Genomic DNA, 24,296 nt, shown 5'->3' with positions numbered 1-24,296 from the left:
ATTGTTGGAAAGGGTTCAAATACACAAAAATGCTGAAAAAAACAAAATTTGTGGGGCCTAAAGGATTTTTCAGAAGATCAGCAGACAGTTTAACTGTTCAGGATAAACAAGGGACTCATGAACAACTATCACTAAACAAAAAAAACTGTGGATCGTTCAGGTTACAGCACAGTAATAAGAATCAAGTGTATGTAAACTTTTGAACGGGGTCATTTTTCTAAATTCAACTATTATTTTCTCTTGTGCACTATATGTAAACGTCTTTTATGTGAAATACCTTATTCAGGTCAGTACTAAATAAAAAAATAATATGCTTTTTGTATAATCCCTCTTAAATGTATCGACTTCAACTGTATATGTGAACATCTGACTGCACTGTCAATTATGACAAGGAAGAATGAAAAGGTTAAAATTGCTGTTAAATGTTAAAAGTGTCAAGCATGTCGAAGTTAGCTTAGCTAACCCTGAAATGTGAACGTGTCTCATAGGTTTCAGAGCCCAGAGGACCGATTAAATCCCAAAAGGGCATGAATGTCTAAATGTCTTTAGACGAGGCTTCTCTCCTGGCTTGTGTAAGCCACATCTGTGGTACGTCTGCTCACAAGGCATGTTCCTTCTCCTTTTGCTTTAGTGCAGTTCCAAGTTGAGATGCCACAGATGTGCCGCTGCGGTCAAACCCCTGCAGAACCGCTTTCCTGTAACGGGAGCGAGTTACAGTATAACCACAGGGAAACATTTTTCCCACGAGCTTACCCTTCCAGCATCAAGTATGTGGCTCGTTTGGTAAAAGAGTGACCTGACTTTTGCTTGTGCGTTACTTATAAGGGTAATCACAACAGTGCGGCTTATCTGGAAATCAGTACGAGAAATAAAATTGCATGTGAACACCAAGAATATCTAAATATTGTCCTGAGCAGATAAGAGTGGGGTTAATAGGACATCTGTTCGTGCTGGTGTTGGATGTTGTGGAGGCTGAAGTCTTGTTGCTTTTTCTGGCACAGTGTGCGACTTTTCCTACCTCTGCCTTATTTAGGGAGGTCATGAAAAAAGCATTTAGCTTCAGATATTTAATACATTCTGGAAGATTTGGGTCGCAAAGGGAATTTGTAGACATCAGTCTTCTATGTATATTCCAGATCAAATGAAACTTGACTTTTCCTATACTTTTCTTTCCTTCCTATAGCACATGATTATGGCTATTATAGCTTTCTTAAAGCTAAAGTGCATGAAAAGTGGCCACATCAGTGTTTTGCACTATTTGTGAAGATAAAAACATGTCCTTACAGGACAGTATATCTTGATACATAGCTTTTTTTTTTATTTACTTCATTATTTTTAGAAGAAATTACATTTTTATACAGAAAGAACATCAAAAGTGACTGTAAAGACATTTGTAATGTTGCAAAATGTTGTATATTCAAATAAATGATGTTCTTTTTAACTCTCTATTCATCAAAGAATCCTGAAAAACAATTATTACAGTTTCCACTAAAATACTGAGCAAAAATGTTCAACATAATATTAAAGTAAATATTTAAAATGTTCACTATATTTTATAATATAATTTAATATATAGTAATATTTCAAATATCAAAAGTGACAATAAAGACATATATAATGTTACAAAAAATTTATATTTTAAGTAAATGCAGTTTTTTCTCTATTCATCAAATAATCCTAAAAAAAATATTGCAGTTTCCACTAAAATATTAAGCAAAAATTTCAACATAATATTAAAATAAATATTTAAAATGTTTTATATATTTTAAGTAATTTAAATATAATAATATTTAAATATCAAAAGTGTCAATAAAGGCATTTATAATGTAAAATAAAATTATATTTTAAATAAATTATGATCTTTTAAACTCTTTATTCATCAAAGAATCCTAAAAAAAAAAATGTAGTTTCCACTAAAATATTCAGAAACCATTTTCAACATAATAATACAATTAATATTTAAAATATTTAGTATATTTGGAAATATAATTTAAATATAATAATATTTAAAATATCAAAAGTGACAGTAAAGGCATTTATAATGTTACAAAATATTTATATTTCAAATAAACGCTGCTCTTTTGAACTTTCTATTCATCCAGAAAAAAAAATATATATATATATATGTATATATATATGTGTGTGTGTGTGTGTGTGTGTGTGTGTGTGTGTGCGTGTGTATTACCGTTTTCTCTAAAATATTAAGCAATGATTTTCAACATAATATTAAAATAAATATTTAAAATGTTTAATAATTTTTTAGAATATATTTTAAATATAGACATTTAAAATATTAAAATACAACAAACATTTAAAATGTTAAAATACAAAGCATTATATGTAATAATACTTTACAATATTACAGTTTTAACAGGATTTTTGATCAAATAAATGCAGTTTTGTTGAGCACAAAACATCTTATGCAAATAAATATAGTGCAAAATAAAAAGATGTAATAATAACAATAATAAAATAAATTATAATAATTATAATATAATATAAAAGAATAACATACATTAAAATACTTAATAATATTTATTATTATTATTATTATTATTATTAAGCTCTCAAAAAACTATCCAGTTATTAGGTGCCAGTTTTGAATGGCAACTCTTGCAACACCTAATTTGCATACTTCTTGTTGCCTATTACTTTTTCAAAAACTACTTAAGAAAATGCTCTGACTTGAGTATAACTCAAGTATGGTTTTCAAGTGAATATTATGAATATTTGCACTTTCAAGAAAGTATAAATAAACTGTTTAGTTTTTAATGTTGCAGTGTTTGGTAACAGATGAGTGAGTCTGTGTACAGGCAGCAGTGTAATCTAAAATTGCTGTGTTGGAAAGAACTGCCTCACCATTTGCAAAAACAGCCGTAATGAGGGCTGTTTCCACATGATACGGCATGATTGCATATTGGTTGTGTTTGTAAACGGAGCTGGAAACCATTGGCAACAACAACACGGTGCAAATGCATGCAGCGCTCAACAATATCAGTATTGTACTGTGGGTCAGTTTTGATGTTGTATCTCAGTATCAGTGTTTTAGTGTGGACACAGTTGGGGTGGAACTGGGAGTGGACGTGCGGTCCAGCCCAGTGCCTTCTTGGACAGTCAGACGAGCATGTGTCCCCTCCCGGGGAGAGACAAATATGCAAGGCTGTAAAAACAGGCTGCCCGTGCAGCCACAGCTGCTCTGACCACTTCCTGTCGCAGAGGTCAAAGGTCACGGTGTGCGGTGCACTGCCCGGGCAGCATGCAGGGTCGCTCGGAGGGGAAGATGTGTGGGTAGAGACAGAAAAGAAGGAAGAACTGAAGAAAAAGCAAAGCGCATGATGATTGAGCCTTTGTGTTCGGCGCTGGAGTGCAAATTGCCAGGCTATTAAGTACAACAAGAGGGAGTTTTATGTCATTGTGTGTTTTTACGGAGTTCGATATCAAAAGAATTCCTTCAGAGAGAATTATTATCTCTCAGTCTTTCGCTTTCGGTCATCTCTCTCGGTCGCACATTCACTCTTTCTTTATTTGCGTAACTTGATAGTGTGTTTCATTATGCATTCAATCTCAAGTATGCAGAAGCACGATATTGATGAGTGAGTAATTGCGTTATATAATCTCCAAAACCACAATTATCATTTCTGTGTCTTTTAAAAGAAGTAGTTCAACCCACAAAAGAAAATTGTCATAATTTTCTCACCCTCATCTCGTTCCAAACTCATATGACAGTTCATAGTGTCTGCTGAGCTCCAAAAATGACAAAAACAAAACACTATAAAAGTGGTTTATATGGCTTGTGTTCTATATTAAGTCTTCTGGAGTCATATAATAGCTTTGTGTGAAAAACAGACTGAAATATAATTTGTTTTTTACTGGAAAAACTACACTGATAGTGTTAACAGCAGCAAACGTGAGATGAAAAACACATATTGTGAAGCAAAAGTTGATTTTAGCTTGCTTTTACAAGTCTTTGAGCCCTTTCATCCTGACTTGTATCATAAGTGCAATGCTGTACCAGGTGCGGTAATGAGCAAGTTTTTTCATGTCAGAAAACCTGCACATAGTAGGGCTGCGATAATAAATCGAAACAACACGATTTGATTCTAAGGTTTTCAAAATGCATTGCAATTCTCTGAAATCGATTCTGAACTTAGTTTTTAACAGCTGATGGCGCTCTAATCCTGTTTTTAACCGCACACTGAAATGCTCACGATGAAGAGCGCTTGAGCGTTCAGCTGAGTCTCAGAATGCTTTTATGATGCAAGATCAATGTAAACACAGCCCACTGTCAACACCCTTGCAATTCACTTTAAACCTTTTTCACTTTATGAATGATTTAGGTTTAAGTGTGTGCAAGGAACAGGCAGCAAGCGGAGTATGGCTGCTTTTCAAAAATAAACTCTGAATCAATTCGAGAGAGAATCGCGATGCATTCAGAAAATCTCAGAATCAATGCAGAATCATTTCTTGATTTGCGATGCAACGATTTATTGTCCCAGCCCTAGTTAACAGCAGCAAACATGAGGTGAAAAATGCATTTGGTGAAGAAACATTGATTTTAGCTTGCGTTTACAAGTCTTTGAACTCTTTCATCATGACTTCACAAGTGCAGTGCTGTACCGGGTGCGCTAATGAGCAAGTTTACTATGTCAGAAAACCTGCACATAGTAGGGCTGCGATAATAAATCGAAACAGTGTGATTTGTGGATTGATTCTGAGGTTTTTAAAATGCATTGCAATTCTCTCTGAAATCGATTCTGAACTTAGTTTTTAACAGCTGATGGCGCTCTAATCTAGTTTTTAACCGCACACTTAAATACTCACGATGAGGAGCGCTTGTGCGTTCGGATAAGTCTCGGAATGCTTTTATGATGCAAGATTAATGTAAACACAGGCCACTGTGAACACCATTGCAATTCTCTTAAAAAAGTTTTTACTTTATGAATGATTTAGGTTCAAGTGTGTGTAAGGAACAGGAAGCAAGCAGAGTATGGCTGTTTCTAAAGCATGCAGTGCCAACTGCTTTTCAAAAATAAGCTCAGAATCATTTAGAGAGAGAATCGTGACGCATTCAGAAAATCCCAGAATCGCTGCAGTATCATTTTTCGATTTGAGATGCATCGATTTACTGTCCCAGCCCTAGTTAACAGCAGCAAACAAGGGGTTAAAAAATGCATCTAGGTAAAGCAAGCGTTGATTTTAGCTTGCTTTTACAAGTCTTTGAGCTCTTTCATCATGACCTGTATCATAAGTGCAATGCTTTACCGGGTGCGCTAATGAGCAAGTTTACTGTGTCAGAAAACCTGCACATAGTAGGGCTGCGATGATAAAACAATGATTCTGAGGTTTTCAAAATGCAATTCTCTTTGGAATCAATTCTGAGCTTAGTTTTTATCAGCAGATTGCAATCTAATCTAGTTTTTAACCACACACTCAAACTTCAAACTTTTTGCTTTTATGATGCAAGATTAATGTAAACACAAATTACTGTGAACACCTTGTAATTTTGCTTCAACCTTTTCAAACTTTATGAATGATCATTTTAGGTTCAAGTGTGTGTAAAGAATTGGAAGCAAGCAGAGTATGGCTGTTTCTAAAGCATGCAGTGCCATCTGCTGTTCAAAAAAAAGCTCAGAATTGATTCGAGAGAGAATCGAGATGCAATTTATTTTCCCAGGCCTAGCACATATGGAGCTGATTATATAATGCAAACGACAAAATGTATTAGTTTTCAAATCATGCACTGTGGTAAAATAACTGTAATCATAATTTGTTTGAAAATGAATAAGTTGTAGGTGTTTTACAGCCACTAGTGGCTGTTTAAGCTGGAAACTGCAGAAAAATGTATGTACGGGTATGCTTTTGGAGTTTTGCAGAAATGTAGGTACAGTAAGAGCATGTTTTACCAGTGAGCGTGGGTTTGAAAAACTGCTTCTGTGAGGTCTGATTCTCAAACAAAGCTTGTATGTGTTGCAAAGAAGACATGAAATATGGCACATAAGTCATTTGAACTACTTAAAGTTATCTGTTTTTTTGCCCTTTATAGAGCTTAAAAGTAAGTGGACACTGAACTGTTCTAAAAGAACATTTGCAAAGTGTTCATCTTTTTTCCCCTTCTGTTTTATGTAAGATGAGTAAATGATGACTAAGTTCTAATTTTTGGGCAAACTGTTCCATTGAATTTCCAAAATAGTGCCTCAATCCTATTTTAGACTGTTACTAGATGCTGTAGTTGTTTTCACTTTTCCATTAAACCAGTAGGTGGTTTGGTGGAGATATTCCAACCATGTGAGGACAATCAGAAGCTGAAGTCACTCCTGAAAACATGAGGCAGCTAGTTTTGCATGATGTCACCTACTGCATCTCACACACCAGAAGAGTAAGAACCGTCCAGCCTCCTTTAGTAGCCACTACATGTGTTAAGCATTGACGTTTTACTCTATGACTCTGTGTAAACATATCAGTATTAATCATTAGACCGGGTGGGACAAGAGGCCTCATGGTTTTCAAATGGGTGGGGTTCATATAAGAACCGTTAAGACCCTGAATTGAGAAATATCTGAGGTGACGTGAGTATATAGGACTTTCCATGAAACAGGCCAAAACTGAAGGTGATCATATATGGCAGCACTCATAGAGAGTTTGGAAAGTTATTGCATACTACTTTGTAATACCGTTCAAAAGTTTGAGGTCAGTACGATATTTCTTTTTCAAAAAGAAATTAATTTGATTCCACATGGATGTTTTAAATGGATCTAAAGTGACAGTAAAGACCGTTTTAATATTACAAAATATTTCTGTTTCAAATAAATGCTGTTCTTTTGCACGATTTCCACAAAAATATTATATAATAAAGCAGAACAACTGTTTTCAACATTGATTATGACAAAAAGGAATTAGAATGACTTCTGAAGAATCATGTGACATTGAAGACATAAAATGTCTTTACTTTATTCTGAAATAAAGCAGAAAATTCAGGTTTGCCACCACAGGAATAAATTACATTTTTAAATACATAAAAATAGAATATACCTGTCTTTTACTTTGTATATTACAGTTTTTACTGTATTTTTGATTAAATAAATGCATCTATAGTAGATACCACTTAACCACAGGCATGAAACGTTACTTTTAACATTGAATACTATGATTTATGACCAAGATATCCATCATCCATCATAATGTAAAATCCATATGATTATAAACGGATGCGGATACTGTAGCTAAGTCTTGTTATAGTTAAATACATTTTTAATTAGTTTAATTAGTTTCTTCCTGATTAAATGGCTCCCTATATATTAGACAATTTCTGCAGTCCATTCTGCTCTTTTGTTTTAGGTTTACTGGAGAAGGTCCAGAAAGTGATATCATTGGATTCTGGAGCCTGTTTCACATGTGTATATTCATGTACTCCATAATTTCAGACACATTTATCAACACATGAGTGCCACAGGACGTGGTTGAATGTGGCAAATGTGCAGTTGGACAACTTTTTATGTCCATATGAATCCCTTGGGAGGTTAATGATTGTGAGAGTAGGAAGGCTGATATTCTTTGATTGAATGTTTCTACGTAACACTACATTCATCTGATGTAATTTCTGTCCTGGGAGAAGCAATTACAGCCTTTATTGAGGGAATGATCGGAAAAGAGTGTTTTCAGCAGTGCTGAGGAACAAAGAGATGACTGTATTTTACACCAGACACTCTGCATTGGATTAGGTCACTTTTCTAACAGATAATTAGAGGATAATATGTGTGTGTCACAGAGGCAGGGACAGAAACCGAGAAATACATTTTACGTTTTATGTTGTTGTCTTATGTTAAACTGTTTCAAATCTTTTTTTTCCACATCGATCTACACTTAATGCACCATAATGACAAAGCAAAAACTGAGTTGTCACAACTTCATACATTTATTAAAACAAACAAAAAAAAAGTACACTGCATAAGTATTCATACCTTTAACTCAGTACTTACCTGAAGCACCTTTACAACCGCAAGTCTTTTTGGGTATGATGCAACAAGATTTGCAACATTTGGCAATTATCTGCCATCCTTCTCCTCACCTCTTCACCTCTCAAGCTCTGTCAGCTTGGATGGGGTCTGGCAGACATTTTCATGTTTCTCTAGAAATGTTTGATTGGGTTCAAGCCCAGGCTGTGGCTGGGCCTCTCAAGGACATTCACAGAGTTGTCTATAAGCCACACTTGCTGTTTGCTTACGGTCATTGTCCTGTTGGAAGGTGACCCTTCTGCCCAGTCTGAGGTTCTGAATGCTCTGGACTGGGTTTTCATTAAGGTTATCTCAATATGGCTGCCCACTGCTCCGGGTGTGTGTTCACGGTGTGTTTGTGTTCACTACTGTGTGTGTGCACTTGGATGGGTTAAATGCAGAGCACAAATTCCTAGTATGGGTCACCATACTTGGCCTCACATCACCTCCTTTCCTTTCCTTTCCTTTTACTCTGATGAGTTCTTCAGTCCCTGCCTCTGGATGGTACAATGCAGTTGATGAGCAGTGCCTGGTTTCCTTCAAGCATGATGCTTGGAATTGAGGTACATCAGACCACAGTCTGAGGATCCTTTAGATGCTTTTTTGCAAATTCCAAGTGTGTTTTCATATGTCTTCATTGAGGAGAGCTTTGAGTCTTGCCACACCACAGCCCAGATGGGTGGAGTGTTGAAGTGATGTTTGTCCCATCTGCATATAATGATGGAGCTCAACTAGAGTGACCATCAGGTTCTTGGTCACCAGGGCCAGAGGCCCTTCTCCATCCATTGCTCAGTTTGGCCAGAAGGCCAGCTCTAGGAAGAGTCCTGGTTGTTCCAAACTTCTATTATTCTTCCAAACTTCTTCCAGATCATACCCATTCTATTGAATTTGCCATAGGTTAACTTCACTCAAAGTGTAGTAACGTCTACAAGCAATATAACTGCTTCTGAGCTAAATAGCAACTGTCCCAGATAAGGGTATGAATACTTTTGCAATGGAATCATTTAAGTTTTTTATTTTTAATAAATTAGCAAAAATGTTAAAAACCATTTTTTGCTTTGCCATTATGGTGTACGGAGTGTAGATTAATGTGGAAAAAGTAATTTAAAGCAGCAACATAAAATGTGGAACTTTCTAAAGGCATTGTTGTTTATACACTGTTGAATGGCTCTTTGGCTATTTGTAAGGACTTTTACATTGACTTTTATGCATTTGGCAGACAGTTACATTGCAGTCAAGGTGTATACTTGATCAGTTCACGTATTTATTAGAATCAAACCTGTGACTTTGACGTTGCTACCGGCATGCAAAAAGCTTTTTGAGCTACAGTGTTCCTGCAACACTCAAAAAACGTACATAAAACAGTGTAATTATTGTTGATTTAAGGCTGTCATTTACTTCTTTTTTATGCTTTTTGAAGCAAACATGTACAACTTAAACACATTCTAACATCTCCGAAAATGTTTCAAGATGCTTTCAACTACAGAGTAGGTCCATTATTTAGCTTTATCTTTTTCAAGACTTCTTCAAAGTCTTATATTTCAACACTTTTGAGTGTTTTTTTTTTTCTATAGTGTGTTTTTAGATCCAAGCAGGTGACATAATCATAACATGAGCATAACTTTACTTTCTTACTCAGAGATGTGCTTCTGTTTGAGAATATTTAATTTATGTTTTTAATCTTTGGCGGTTATGCAGATTCTTTTTTAAGCCATGACATTTCTGCATGACTATTTAACTTTTAATAAACCCATTTATTGCAGTTATGACTATAAAGTTTATTTTTGGAAAACAGAAATGATGTGATGGAAATATATGAAAATATCACTTGTTGTATATATTAGAATCAGCTCTCATTGGTTCAAAGAGAGGCTACACACACCGGGATCCGTGTAAAGCTGCCAAATGCACTTTATTTTGTTCGCTTTTGCTGTCTTCACTCATATTTTCCATTCTTTTTGGAGCTGAAACATGTTGAGAGTCTCTGTAAAGTCATGAGCTGCATGAGCGTTCGATGAAAGTGAGCCCGAAATGAAACTTCTGCATGACAAATCCGCTAAGAATGTGGATCATTCACGGCTGGCCGTAGCGGCCTGGAAATACTGTGGTCTGCTTCGCTCCAATCAACAGTTGAAAAACAAATACTGGTGGGCTGGAGCAGCCTGACAACTTTGCAAAATCTTTAAACCTAGAAAGCTGCTTGCATAAACAGCTAACATTACATGCGGTATTGTTATGTGGGCTACGTATTGAGTAATAGATTGCCCACCGCTTAGCACCATAAATGAGATACAGGTCACTGAAATCAAAACCCTGTTGTGTTACCACTATAGATGGAAGTGGATTTTACTGGACATAGCTGAGGAAGTTATTATCTGTAGTGGGAAATCATTTGGTGAGCATTTTCAATGTATTTCCTGTTGAAACAGTTATTTTGGCTGGGAAATACTGAAGTTATGATGCCATTTTATTAAAAAATAGCCAGGATTAGCTACTTTGTAGTCAGTTTATATTTTTATATACAGTTTATATTTTAGGAGGAGCTTTCTCTTTCTGCGGAGCATTTGATTGGACAAAAATATGTGAGTTTAATATGAGTCTTGAGTATTTATGATCTGTTTTTCCTACTAAAAGTTAATTTTGTCAATGTTTAGGAGAAAGTTGAGCATATAGATGAACTAAAAGCTACAAAACTCTATTTTATTTCTGTGAAAGGTGATTCTGATTTGTACTTGTTGGTCAAAACACTGCATTTTCTCTTGTAATTCATTATAAACATCCTTTCGTTTAGCCAACGCAGATTATATCATGATGTCATGACTCTGATCTAGCACCATCTGTGTTTAATATCGAAGGCCAAAACATGAAATTGTGCTGGCAATATGCGCGAGCGTCCCGAGCAGCTGTGGAGGCAGGAAATCCACCGTAGGTCACTGATGAACCATGTGCAATCAAAGCAGGAGTCAGGTGGTAATGGTCAACAGCGTCCACATGGAAGATGTTTTGGGAGAATTAAGTGATTTTTCCATGACAAGCCATTTGTTGGCTAACTTCCTTGTATTATATAATCCGTTTGCAAAAGGAATGGATCATCTGTTGGTTATTTCTTGGCAGTGACATTTTAGAGTCATCTGTCAAACTGCAGAAAAGTAGGATAAAATGGATATATAGTCCAAATGGGAATTCGTTTTTAATGCTTTGACAAATATCAAGATGTACAGCTGTTGTCGTTGAATGAGAAGCCTTTGGTATTAGTATTTATCCTTTTTAATTTATAAGATACAGTTGACATAAGAGGGATCATACAAAATACATGCTATTTTTTTTATTTAGTACTGACCTGAATAAGATATTTTACATAAAAGATATTAACATATATTCCCCAAGAGAAAATAATATGAATTTATGAAAAAAACCCTGTTCAAAAGTTTACATATGCTGGATTCTTAATACTGTGTTGTTACCTGAATGATCCACAGCTGTTTTTTTTTTTTTGGTAGTTGTCTATGAGTCCCTTGTTTGTCAGGTAAACAGCCCGCTGTTCCTTCAGGTCCCACAAATTCTTGGGTTTTCCAGCATTTTTGCGTATTTTAACCTTTTCCAAAAATGACTGTATGATTTTGAGATCCATCTTTTCACACTGAGCAAAACTGAGGGACTCATATGCAACTACAGAAGGTTCAAACTTTTACTGATGCTCCAGAAGGAAAAACGATGCATTAAAAGTCAAGGGCGAAAACTTTTTGAAGGGCTGTACTAAATGAAAAAAAAAAAGATATTTAGGCAAAATAAGAAAAATGTACACTGCACATCTTTATTCTGTTCAAAATTATACACCCCTGGCATCGTTCTTCCTTCTGGAGCATCTGTAAGCATTTGAAACTTCTATAATAGTTGCATATGAGTCCCTCAGTTGTCCTCAGTGTGAAAAGATGGATCTCAAAATCATACAGTCATTGTTGGAAAGGGTTCAAATACACAAAAATGCTGAAAAACCAAAGAATTTGTGGGACTTGAAGGATTTTTTTCATCTTTTATGTGAAATATCTTATTCAGGTCAGTACTAAATAAAAAATAACATGCACATAATAATAATTGATTTATAACTTTTATTAATGTGTTCTTTTTTCCTTATATATATATATATATATATATATATGTATTTTTTTTTCATTTTTTTTTTTTTCATTTGTTTTCATCTATTTAAATAAACTTGCCTTGACTTACAGTCAAGAAGGGTGGGATTTTGGACTAATGAGATTTCACAGTGGGAGACGCCTCTAAAGTATGAAGAGATGGAAAAAATGCCTTGTTGCTTGTTTCTTTTTGCATTCATGGCAGATTTGGACTGAAAGCAGTGACGAAAAACACTAAAAATGCTGTCTAGTGTTCTATCTATTAAAAATGTTGATGTCATCTCAACAGTGTTTTTCATTGTTTCTAATGAGCTATCTTGCAGAGAGAAACCAAAACTTGTGCATGGGGCCACATTTGGTGGAATCCATACTGAATAAAAATCAATGATATTCATTGTCATCTTAGCAGCTGCACACGTGGTTGTCTGGTTTAACATGATTCAGATGCATTGGAAATCACATGTTTAGCCGGCCTGCAGGGTTTATCTGTGGGTTTATTCTGAAGAGACACCATGGGCCAAATGTGCACTGATGGCAATCTTATTTGCAACGGTCTGAGGTGTAACTTAAGCTTAATTCATGAGCGAACAACTGGGGTAGACAAACCACATCTGCGTTACACGCAGCAGACAATCACGTAGTTTGTTGCCCTTACTAGTAGACTAAAACAAAACAGGGGCGAAACCTAAGATGAGATAAGTGATGCATCCAACTTACTCTTACTGTAGTCAGCATGAAACCCAGCAGATGTTTGAATTCCCTATGCTTGCAGTGCAGAGATCGTAACGGCCTGATTTCCAGAGCTTGTTGACGTTGGTGTAAGAGATGGGGAGAATCGAGAGACTATTTATTTGCAGATTTCCACTAATTTATGATCAGACTGATGGGGAATCACTGTAAATCTAACACAGACGCTAGTTTGAGCACACCTAAGGGGGAGATGCTCACTAAATTTGCTACTATCTTTGCAAGCTCCATTAGTTTGTTTTTAAAGCTGTACACCTGTGAGTCTCAGTGGTGGAATTTGTTATATTTCATTTTCAAAAGTTCATTCAAGGTCAAATGAGTGCTAATTTCCTATGATTTGCTTTAACTACATTAAATGTAAATTTCTTTTATAGAAACTGGTGTGCGTATGTGGTGACCAAGACGGTGAGCTGTGTGGTGGAAGATGGAGTGGAGACTTACGTGAAGCCTGACTATCAACCATGTTCCTGGGGCGTTCAATGTGCCCGTGTTGTAGCGTAAGTGATTCCATTCTATCCGTATTAGACTTTTGTTTTCTCTTTCAAAAAAATCTTTCATAAATTATACTATGATTATCAATATATCAGTATACTGTAGAGTTAATGAATAGAAAGTGTTGTTTGTGTGCCTATCAGAGGATCAACCCCAACAGATGTCTTTTTCTAAACAATGAGTAATTTGCTTCATTTTATGTCCCTTCATAAAAGGCTGGAAACTTTGTTAGTATGTTTTAGACAATGGTAGCTAGTTTGTTGCTGGCCGAAATGGCTTTTTGGGCCAGCAACAAACTAGCTGCCTTAAGCAGTATTTCTCTGTAACTTAAAAGTACTTAGAAGCCAGCTATAGTTGAAGTCAGAAGTTTACATACACCTTGCAGAATCTGCAAGATGTGAATTATTTTACCAAAATAAGAGGGATCATACAAAATGCATGTTAGTACTGACCTGAATAAGACATTTACAAGAGAAAATAATAGTTGAATTTATAAAAATGACCCTGTTCAAAAGTTTACATACACTTGATTCTTAAAACTGTGTTGTTACCTGAATGATCCACAGCTATTTTTTTTGTTTAGTGATAGTTGTTCATGAGACCATTATTTGTCCTAAACAGTTAAACTGCCCACTATTGTTCAAAATCTTTCAGGCCCCACAATTTATTTATTTTTATTTTTTTAGAATTTTTGTGTATTTGAACCCTTTCCAACAATGACTGTATGATTTTGAGATCCATGTTTTCACACTGAGGACAACTGAGGGACTCATATGCAACTATTACAGAAAGTTCAAACGCTCACTGATGCTCCAGAAGAAAAAAACGATGCATTAAGAGCTGGGGGTGAAGACTTTTGAACGGAATGAGGATGTGTACATTTTTCTTATTTTAAATATCATGTCTTTTCATTCAGTACTTTTGTAGCTTTCAGAACTTTTTTTTTTAACTTTTAAACTGCGTCATTTTTATAAATTCAACTATCATTTTCCATTGTGAACTATATGTAAACATCTATTATGTGAAATATCAATTCAGGTCAGTACTAAATAAAAAATCATTTGTATGATCCCTCTTATTTTGGTAAAATAATTATAATTTTTAGATTCTGCAAGGTGTATGTAAACTTGTGACCTCACCTGTAAAGTCTAATAGTTCCGAAATTGTTTTCTCTATAGGCCAGTTGCATCAGCTGTGTTGCAAAGATGTAACATTTGTGTCAGTTTTTATTTCTTTGCTCCTCATTAATTTAAAATACAGTTTCTAAATGTTATGTAAAATACTTGGAAACTAGAAGTTACAGAAGCAAAATTAAGAGAATAAACTGAAATTCAGAGCACTTCTGCTGACAAATTTGAAGGCTGCTATTGGATCACTAAAGGTAAACGTTATATTATGTGACTATGCATTACAATCTGCAAATGGTGCAACCAAATTAAGTACAGAGCTTACAAACTATCTTAGTAGTTACTAAGTCTGTAGTGTTGACTTCATGTTCCAATTTAAGAACATATGGACGACTGATGCAACCCAACCATAATGTTTACACAAACTGTATGAATGATGTAACTAGCTAACATAGGTGGCACCATAAACAGTCTGTTTTTGCAAGTGGCATGAAACTGAAGTTGTGTACCATTTGCTGTATGTTATTTAGCTTAATGCTAGTAGTATGTTACTTTACAATGTCACTCTAGCACATCCGAGTTACATATCTCTTTGTTGATATAAACAAGCACCTATCAGACTTCAAATCAGAGCATTTGAGGTAAAAGCAAGTCAGTTTTTCTGGCCTTTATTTAGTGCACTTTAAATAAGTGGAACCATTATGTAGTACATCAGCTAAATTCAGCCAGGAAACAGATGTTAAAAGCCATCACATCATCATAACATTCATAGGCACTAGAATATATACCACACATCACATTTTACTGGAAATATGAGTCATTAGAGTCTAAGAAGTACTAAACACAATGTGTTTACATAGTAAACCTAATGTCAACAAATGGAGATAAACAGAATGTAGTTTGAGGATGCCAGGATTAGTAAGTGTGTGCAATTGTGTGGTGGTTTCTAGTTGCTGGAAACGCACTGAACTCCAGCTGGAAAAGCTTAATCCAACTCCTTTAGATTGAGCACACACACACCGCTATGTATGGAATGAGGTGGCACGCCATTCCAAACTCTACAACCAGTGCGCCACAGGAATTAGGCTTAATACCTACTAAAATACCACCACTTATTTTTACACTCACCCAGTAGAGCAGGGTGACCCCTTTTTCCCCTCTTTTTCTTCTCACGGGGGTCATGGAACAAACAGAGCGTTGAGACAAGAATTCGGTGGCTTAAGAACTGTAACCAACAGTCCTGGGGAAAAAAAGAAATGCTGAAATTCCACCTCTTTATGGTGCTGATGTATGGGTTCAAGGCTAACTGTGATGTTTTATTATACTGTATGTATTTGTTTATTTGAATAACACAGTGAACTTAAGACCTAGACCGCTCGTCAGAAATACAACATAAATAAAGAAGCTCTTATACCACAGTTCTCTCTTAAAAATGTTTTTTAAAACCCCTAACCATAAGTATTCAACTTGAGTAGGTAGATTTATGATTTCTGCATGATAAAACATACAAAAAGATCCCATACATTGAAGGAGGAATCCATGCCATATCTAAGGATGTGCACTGTTTCTACCATAACCCAGCCTTTCATTGAACAAGACGTTTATACAGCTGGTCAGCATATGTCTGTGAAACAACTAGAGAAAGTCATATGAATGTGCTAAGAATTCATTTTGAAACATATAATGGATGTATATCTTCCCCCATTGTTAGACCAAAAACTGTATGCAGGCAGGCCTGTGTTGTCGGCATGTGTGAGTCTCGCTCTAAAAGCGATGAGCAGAAACTAATTTGTTGAGTAGAAAGTGTTGCAACACAACGTTGTTCCCAGAGGGAATCAGTTTGTCTAAACTGAGAGACTGTTTAATATGTAATATATTAGACAATATACAGTAAGGTAATGCATGTACTAAGCCTGGATAGTTCTTGTTGTTATAGATTGTATTCTTCATAGTTTTTATCAGCATATAATTTGTATTGTTTGTTTCTCAGACCCATGTATTTCACAATTCTAACTAAACACTGCAAGTCAGGAAATACTTGCATGGCAAGATTTATTACAGCAGTATCCAAACTAAGAAATTCCAGGCTTAAATTGAAATGCTTTTCATGGGTTTTATAGGTACAGGACCTACATGAGGCCCAGATACAAGGTGGCTTACAAAATGGTAACAGAAATGGAGTGGAAGTGCTGCCATGGATTTAGTGGAGAAGACTGTAATGATGGACCAAACGGGGGATCTGATACTCAGATCTCAACTAGCAGACCTTGGCCTAGACCACAACCAGGACAAACTGGAACTAATACCGGTCACGGACAGAACGGAGGGAATGGTAAGTCACTGTTTTCTCCTGGTCTTCAAACTATGCTGCAGATCTTCTCAATAAAATAACAATATGTTGCATCATAATGTCTCTTACTCTCTGTTTTTAATTTTGGAGAATTTCAAAACCCATTGGTTGTCTTTGGATGTCTTTGTTAGCTGTAGTTGTTTAACCAGCTGTCTAACAATCTCTAGCCGTATTCATGTTCTCAGTACTTCCATATCTGCATCTGTACAACACTGTTAAACATCCAAATATAACTGAGGGTTTATGGCAAGGGTCCTTAACTATGGACCTTGAGATTTACTTTCCTGCAGAGTTTAGCTCTAATCAAACGCACCTGAACAAGCTCACAAATCTCTTCAGGATTACTACAAAGTTGCATGCAGGTGTGTTTAATCAGGTTGGAGCTAATCTCTGCAGAAAAGTGGATCTCGAGGTCTAGAGTTGAGGAACCCTGCTTTATAGAAGTCCTCTGAAACATTAAAACTGGCCACTGGAGCAATGTTTTCATTGTCAGAGTTGACAAGACTGTGAATTCTGTCTGCCAAACTATTGCTAATGTTTAATTAACTACTTAACCATTGTGTTTGATCTTTGCCTAGGGAGAGGTGACAATGAAAAGATGAAACAACTGGAGGACAAAATCCAGAAGCTGACCAAAGACCTAACTGACCTGCAGTCAACTCTGCGTGGCATGAATGAGAAATTCCAAGAGGAAATGCGCAAACCAGGTTTTAACAGTGGCAAAACACCAGCTGATGCAGCCCAGCCTGAAATGAAAGAAACCATCCATAACATACAGACCAAGCTTGATCAGTTGGACAACCGTACTCAAGCTCATGACAAGACTCTCGTCAGCATCAATAACCACCTCGTAAATGGAAAGGGTGGAGGCAATGATCTAGATGTTGAAGGAGTAGGAGGAAGCAAGTTCAACACCTTAAAGGAGGAAATCCTCAGAGAGCTTGAACGTCGAGTCAGTCTTTCATGTTCTGCCTGTCAATCTGGTGTGGAAGACTTGAGAAGGCAACAGCAACAAGATCGGGAGAGGATCTTGGCCCTGGAAAAGCAGATTAATGCCATGGACCAGCGTCACCGCCAGACTCTTGATGGCTTACGCCGAGACCTCAGTCGGTCTCAAGGCTGCTGCGACACTGTGACCAACCTCAGTAGACGACTTAATGACATGGACAGGAAGATAAGCTCCACATCAGATGCTTATGACAAGCTTCAGGATCGTCTGAATAGGGAACTAGGAGGAACTGGAGGTGGTGGAAATTTTGGAGGAACAGGTGGACAAGGACCAGTTCCTATTTTGCCAGAAGATCTTTTCAATGATAATCTAAAAGACCTGGAGAGACGGCTCAACAACACTGTCCAGAAGGCAGAGGAAAACTGTGCTTATATGGAGACTAACATACGGGACTCATTCCAGCAGGAGCTCAGAAATCTTCGCAATGAATTCAATAATCGTATTCTTGATCAGGAATATAGGATTAATGACATGGACCTTGATATTGGAATCGTTAAAGAAACTGTATTTGATCTTGATAAGCGCCTATCTCGGCTTGAGAACACAACATCTTTTATAGACAGGAAGTTAAGCGAATGCTCTGGGTGCTCAGGCCCAAGTTCTGGGTCAAGTCCAACTGGTGGTAGTCCGAGCCCTGGTGAGACGGTGAAGTCTTTGGAGTGGAGAGTTGTTGCGAATGAAGATGAGATCAAGAGGTTTGACACACGACTCAAAGATCTCTCTGTGTCTGGGGATTCTCTTGAAGATAGGGTCATTAACCTTAGCCATGATGTTCGCAAGATCAAAGCTCTAACTGGTGACAATGGGGAACACTTCAATAGGATTGTCATGGAGATTGAGAACTGTGAAGTGTGCAGCTCAGTGGAAGATGACCTAAAGAAACTCAAGAACATCACAAACTATGCCATGGACAGATGGCAGAAGGAAATGAACAACATTCAAGGTAAAATTGACTCTGGTCAGACGGGTTGTGCTGACGTTTGCTCCGGTTTGCAAGACGAGATGGATCAGTTGAGAGAAGAGGTACAGAAATGCAGTGGTCAATGCAAGATCACCCTAAATACTCCAACAGGAACAGAATCAGGAACAGGTCACCTGGATGACCCACAAAAACCGCTGGATGGACACAGTGTCATCAGCAGCAATACCGGAGACCTCAGGTCAATTCAGGGAGAACTGTCTGAGGTCATCTTAACCTTCAGCTCCATCAATGACACGCTAAAAGGTCTGGAGCATGTGGTCCAGAAACACGACAGTGTTATCACCGACCTTGGAAACACCAAAGACAAAATCATCTCTGAAATCGACAAGATCCAGCAGGAAATGACAGAGCACATAGAGGATAGCAGGGTGCGCTTTGACAACGTCGACCGAGACGTACGCCGCTTTGGGAACAACTTTGTGGTTGAAATGGGTGACTGCAAGAGGACCGGCGATGGTCTGGATAAGAGGCTCTCCAAACTCGAAGTGGTTTGTGGTCGATTTGACTCTGTCTCAGACAATCTCCAGAAGATCAAAGAAGGCCTGAACAAACACGTGTCTAGCCTGTGGAACTGTGTCAGTGGGCTAAACAACACCGTGATCTCACACAGCGGGTTCATTGAGATCCTCCAGAACACACATCTGGATGATATCCACGGCAAGATCAAGAGACTCAATTCCTCAATGGTCCACATCCTCAAGGAGGTCCAAAGCATATCTGAGAATGACTTGACAGGTCTGACTTAAGTGCTTTAAGTAGAGTTTATTTTTTTAACTTACTAACATTGCAATTTGACAGCCTGTAAGAACTTATTGTAAATCTTACTGTATACTTTACTGTAGGCCATTCTGAATTCAATTGAGAATGGATTCCAGTTCATTTTTGGATTCAGTGCATTACTTTGTTGAATGTCTTTGAATTGCAATTCAGTGAACCTCTCTTGCTGTTGCACCAATTTAAATTCCAATTCAACTTCATGTGGTTTCACACACATTCAAAGGGAGACGATTCTTCAGTCTTGAAGTTTGCACAACCCTGATGGATATGAAAAGTGACAAACTCTTTTAATTACTTTCTTTCTGATTATAGGTTTACCTGGACCACCAGGTCCGCAGGGTGAAAAAGGACTCACTGGTCCACAGGGGCCTCCAGGTAATGATGGACCACCAGGTATTCCGGGCTTACCTGGGCCAAAAGGACCTCCTGGTGAGAAATTTTGTTTTTGTCCATTCATTTGTCATGTTGGTTAAAGGAATAGTGGGAATGTTCACACAGAAATTAATATTTTGCCATTTCTTACTTACTAATTGGTGCTTTTTGGAGCTTGGCTGTATATGACAATAATAGAATTGACGGAATTAACAGAATTTGGGTGAACTAGACATTTGCACTATATTTTAAATTCTCACATTTTGCTTTCCCCCATTTTAGGTCTCAGAGGAGAGCGAGGTACGTATTTAATTTGCTTTTTATTTTTATAGCCGCCATATCTTGGTCAAACACTGAGGTTATTTTGATGTGTGCCAATGTCTGGAATGAAGGCAAGAATTTAGTGAGATATGTGTAAAGTGTCTGTTTGCATGAGAGCCATTTTTAAGTGTTGCTCCATGTGTTCAGTTGTTATTGGCAGTAATGGGTCAGTAGTTGAGCCAAAGGACAGCAGCTGATAACTAAAACTGGTTGTGTAAAACATGTCTATATTAGAATATAGGGATGAATTTAGGGTTAGAAACTGGTAATGTCAACAATTTGAGCTTTTTTTTTTAATAAACTGTTGTGATCCTCATTTCAGGTTTGGCCGGTGCAGATGCCAACATACCACGTCTTTCCTTCTCAGCAGCTCTCACAAATCCCATGGTTACATCTGGAACGATCATTTTTGATAAGATCTTTGTAAATGAAGGAAGCTATTATAATCCACGAACAGGTAATCTTGGCACTGACTATAAACTAATATGGTATAATATGGAAGGATAGAGCCATGGAAACTACATCCATCTTTGTTTTCTCTTGAATACAGGTATCTTTACTGCACCACTAGATGGACGCTACTTCTTCAGTGGTATCCTGACCGGTCACAAAAATGAGAAGATCGAAGCCGTGCTCTCCAAATCTAACTACGGCATGGCTCGTGTGGACTCGGCAGGTTACCAACCGGAAGGGTTGGAAAACAAACCAATGGCTGAAGCTAAGCCAACACCAGGTTCTCTGGCTGTCTTCAACATCATCCTGCCTCTTCAAGTGGGCGACACAGTCTGCATAGACCTGGTCATGGGCAAACTGGCCCATTCGGTGGAGCCTTTAACTATCTTCAGTGGCATGCTTCTATATGAAGATGTCTAGTGGTCTTTTAAGTGATTAGCACTAATCAGAAGACCAGCAAAACGACGGGGCTAGAAAGAGACACACTAAATGACGTTTATCCACCTGGGATGGCACACAATGCTGTGCGTTGATTTTCCTTCGGTATTGTTTGCAAGTCTACAGATGTTGTTAGACCTCCTATGAACTCCTTGAACAGAGAATATAGTTTTAAGTGGAGGAACTGTTGCCCTTGATATGTAATCCTAACCTGAATTTCGGAGAAGTGTTGTAACAAATACTACTGCAGGTTTGTGCGACCGTTGTTGACAATGTTCTTATTGAGATATTTCCATGTTATATGAATCACAGACGTGAGTTACGAATAATCTCTCATGCACCGAAGATGACCGTGAGGTCTGATCGACTTCCCATGTATGCCGCTGCACGGTAAAGTACTCTTCTGCCAAAGAGCTCGACTCACAGTCAGGGTTATATAGGTTAGGCTGATGGGTGTGGAATTGGGGAGATTTGATAAAGGAAATCATATTTTTGCTGTGAATGTTTAAATCCTGTGCTCCTTTTTCTGCTTTGAGGCGAGGGATGATCTTTAAAAGTACAGTATGTGCCTTATTTTCAATTCTTTCTACTTTTTATATTGCAAGTGCCAAGATTTCCAGGAGTAACATCCTGCTCTTGCCAAAGATGCTTTAATTAATTAAATGTGGTTGGTAGTTGATGATTTCAGGAAGCATTCAATATGTTATCCAACCTGACAATCGGTGATGTATATCATTGCTTTCCATGCAAGCCTCTGGAAAAAGAGCTGAATGCAATGAAATCTTTGTTCCTCAGGCAAACAGTCTAACCAAAAAGAAATGGCTTTTTGTACATGCATCATCCTGCATTTTGTGATCCTGTTGAGGCCTTTACAAAGACTTCAGTTCTACTGGAGCGGAGGACCGTTGCATTTCACTCCATATTCATATTCCCAGCCTGAGCGCTTAATGGAGATTATTATCAAACAGAGTCTGTCCTTAATGTGGTTCAACAAAGTGCCTTTGAAGAATAACAACGCTGAGGATTCAGAGGGTGTCCTTCATCAACCGTTTCTGTCTGTGTGGTCTCGCTTCAATGTTTACTGTACAACAGCCCAAAGAATTTTGAACTACATGGCTTTTGCTTTTTCTTGTTTGAAACACGCTTGTGCAATTTCACAGCACGTCGAACGGAAAGATCTCTGTGTAACGCTATGAATTTTCAGACTTCGTATGGTCAAGAATGTTGAAAATTAAGGCTGCTATCTTTTATGTGCTATGTTTCATTTATTATTTTTACTTATAAACAGATTCCCAAGCTCATAAAATAGACGCTACGGCAGCATTGCATACGTAAGCATTGAAACATCTATTTACACGTGAAAGAGACCAGATCTAAGATTTTATAATTACCTCTCACGGTTTAACCTGTTACCTTGAAATGTGTACATTGGCAACACGTGTGTTTCAAATAAAGATATTTAATTTTACACATTTTACTCTCTGCTGAACTTAGTTTTATGGGGGTTTTGTCAGGTATGTTTGATTACTGAAAGACAACATTTAACAGACTACTGTTCATCGTGTCAAACACAATGAAGAACATTCTGGTACTCGAGAACGGTGATTCTGTTGAATAGAATTCTAGTCAGTGATTGATGGTGCAGGTTTTGCCACTGTCTGTGACTTCTCTATTCAACATGAAAAAAGTCCATACTGGAGTTGCTGGCTCGTTTGTCAAAGCGAAATGTGATTGAAAGCATGTACTCAAATAGAAAAGACCCGCTGTTTCTGTTTTTGAAAATTATTTTTAGAGGCATGTGCACAGAAACGCTGTGATTAAGGAGAGGAGTGCACAATGCATTTAATTTTCCACGTCGCAAGCCAGAGAAGTCGTTTGGAGATTGGCTTGTGATTTAATGGAAAGAAAAACATTTCTGGGTGTACATCCATAGTCATATGGGGATGTGTTTTATGATGAATAATGCCTTCTGTTTGTCAAGTCACTGGTGTCTAGACAAAGTGTTGGCAAGTGAACCTCCTGCCCTTTTTCTGATATGTGCCACCATGGGAAGTTTTCATGTTTTTTTCTTTTTCTATTTCTTAATATTGTATTTCTGAATATTGCTATTACTAATTTAACAACCCTAAATTCAACTGTAGGAAAGGTCAAACATCATTTTTTTCTTATTTTTATGAAACGGCATTCACAACCCATTTCCAAAACAGAATATTCAATATAATTAGGTTTGAAACATGATTTTATCCATCAGGAATGGACTGAATCATCCAAAGTGTAAAATGGAGATGAGCTGAATATGAAATTTCAGTGGACTGAGAGGAAACAACATTGGAAAGCAAATTAGAGGAGGCTTTTTGATCAGGATGTAAGCACTGAAGCTTAACTTAACCTTTCAGGAAATCTGTACACATATTCCAAAGCAAAATTTTTGTAAATTTATCATATATTATTGCATAGGGATGTGTCTGAATAGTGATTCCATATTTGAAAGGCATGGAAAGCAAATAACGTGTTCAACGGAGCCACTAAAGAGACATGGTTAGCCACTTCCTAGTGGTAGCCTGCTATATTACATTTTAAAATTTCACTTACCACATAAACAGATTAACCAGAGATGACTGATGGTGAACGATTAGCAGATCTTAAGCACGAACATCTAATCTTGTAAAATGTGTGGTAAGTACTGCCGTACTTACGTCACGGTTTGGTCTGTTACCCGGATGCAAAGCCATGTTGGAGATACTAGGAAGTAAACAAAAGCATCTATTGCATGGTTAATGTACTACTGAATACATAGTTCTGCTATTTCTCTGCTGTCTAAACCACACAAAAAACTTGTGGAAGCTGCTAAATCATATAGAGAAGAATTTAGCAAGCAAGAAAGGGTGCAATATTTTGACAAACTAAAGTTGTCAAAGTTGGTAAAGATACATACAAGCAGTATTAATTAAGATATTAGCCTAATATTTCACCTACCTGAATGGAAATAAGAACAAACATGAATGTTGTCAAGATTCTTGTTCTGGAAATCCTGATTCAGTTTGGCCAGTCACAAATACCTTTTGTTCCTCAGATGAGTTCTTCTTCTTTCTTTTTTTTTT

The 24,296-nt window shown here is 37.1% G+C and overlaps 1 protein-coding gene across 1 annotated transcript in view; it reads left to right on the top strand.

The window, feature by feature from the left end:
• The window catches only part of emilin1b (elastin microfibril interfacer 1b), a 28,719-nt gene extending 6,056 nt beyond the window's left edge, over positions 1–22,663 (top strand). Inside the window, exons 2-8 of the mRNA XM_073827263.1 lie at positions 13,249–13,371; positions 16,614–16,825; positions 17,422–19,569; positions 19,924–20,040; positions 20,266–20,283; positions 20,627–20,761; positions 20,855–22,663. Coding sequence (XP_073683364.1) covers positions 13,249–13,371; positions 16,614–16,825; positions 17,422–19,569; positions 19,924–20,040; positions 20,266–20,283; positions 20,627–20,761; positions 20,855–21,177 — 3,076 coding nt within the window. The 3' untranslated portion in view covers positions 21,178–22,663. The remainder of the gene's footprint in view (positions 1–13,248; positions 13,372–16,613; positions 16,826–17,421; positions 19,570–19,923; positions 20,041–20,265; positions 20,284–20,626; positions 20,762–20,854) is intronic.
• The last annotated feature ends 1,633 nt before the right edge of the window (positions 22,664–24,296 follow it).

The sequence above is a fragment of the Garra rufa genome, chromosome 21, assembly GCF_049309525.1.
Source record: "Garra rufa chromosome 21, GarRuf1.0, whole genome shotgun sequence".
In the NCBI taxonomy this organism is placed as follows: domain Eukaryota; kingdom Metazoa; phylum Chordata; class Actinopteri; order Cypriniformes; family Cyprinidae; genus Garra; species Garra rufa.
Note: the sequence above shows the minus strand (reverse complement) of the source record. Positions and strands in the feature narration are given on the sequence as shown.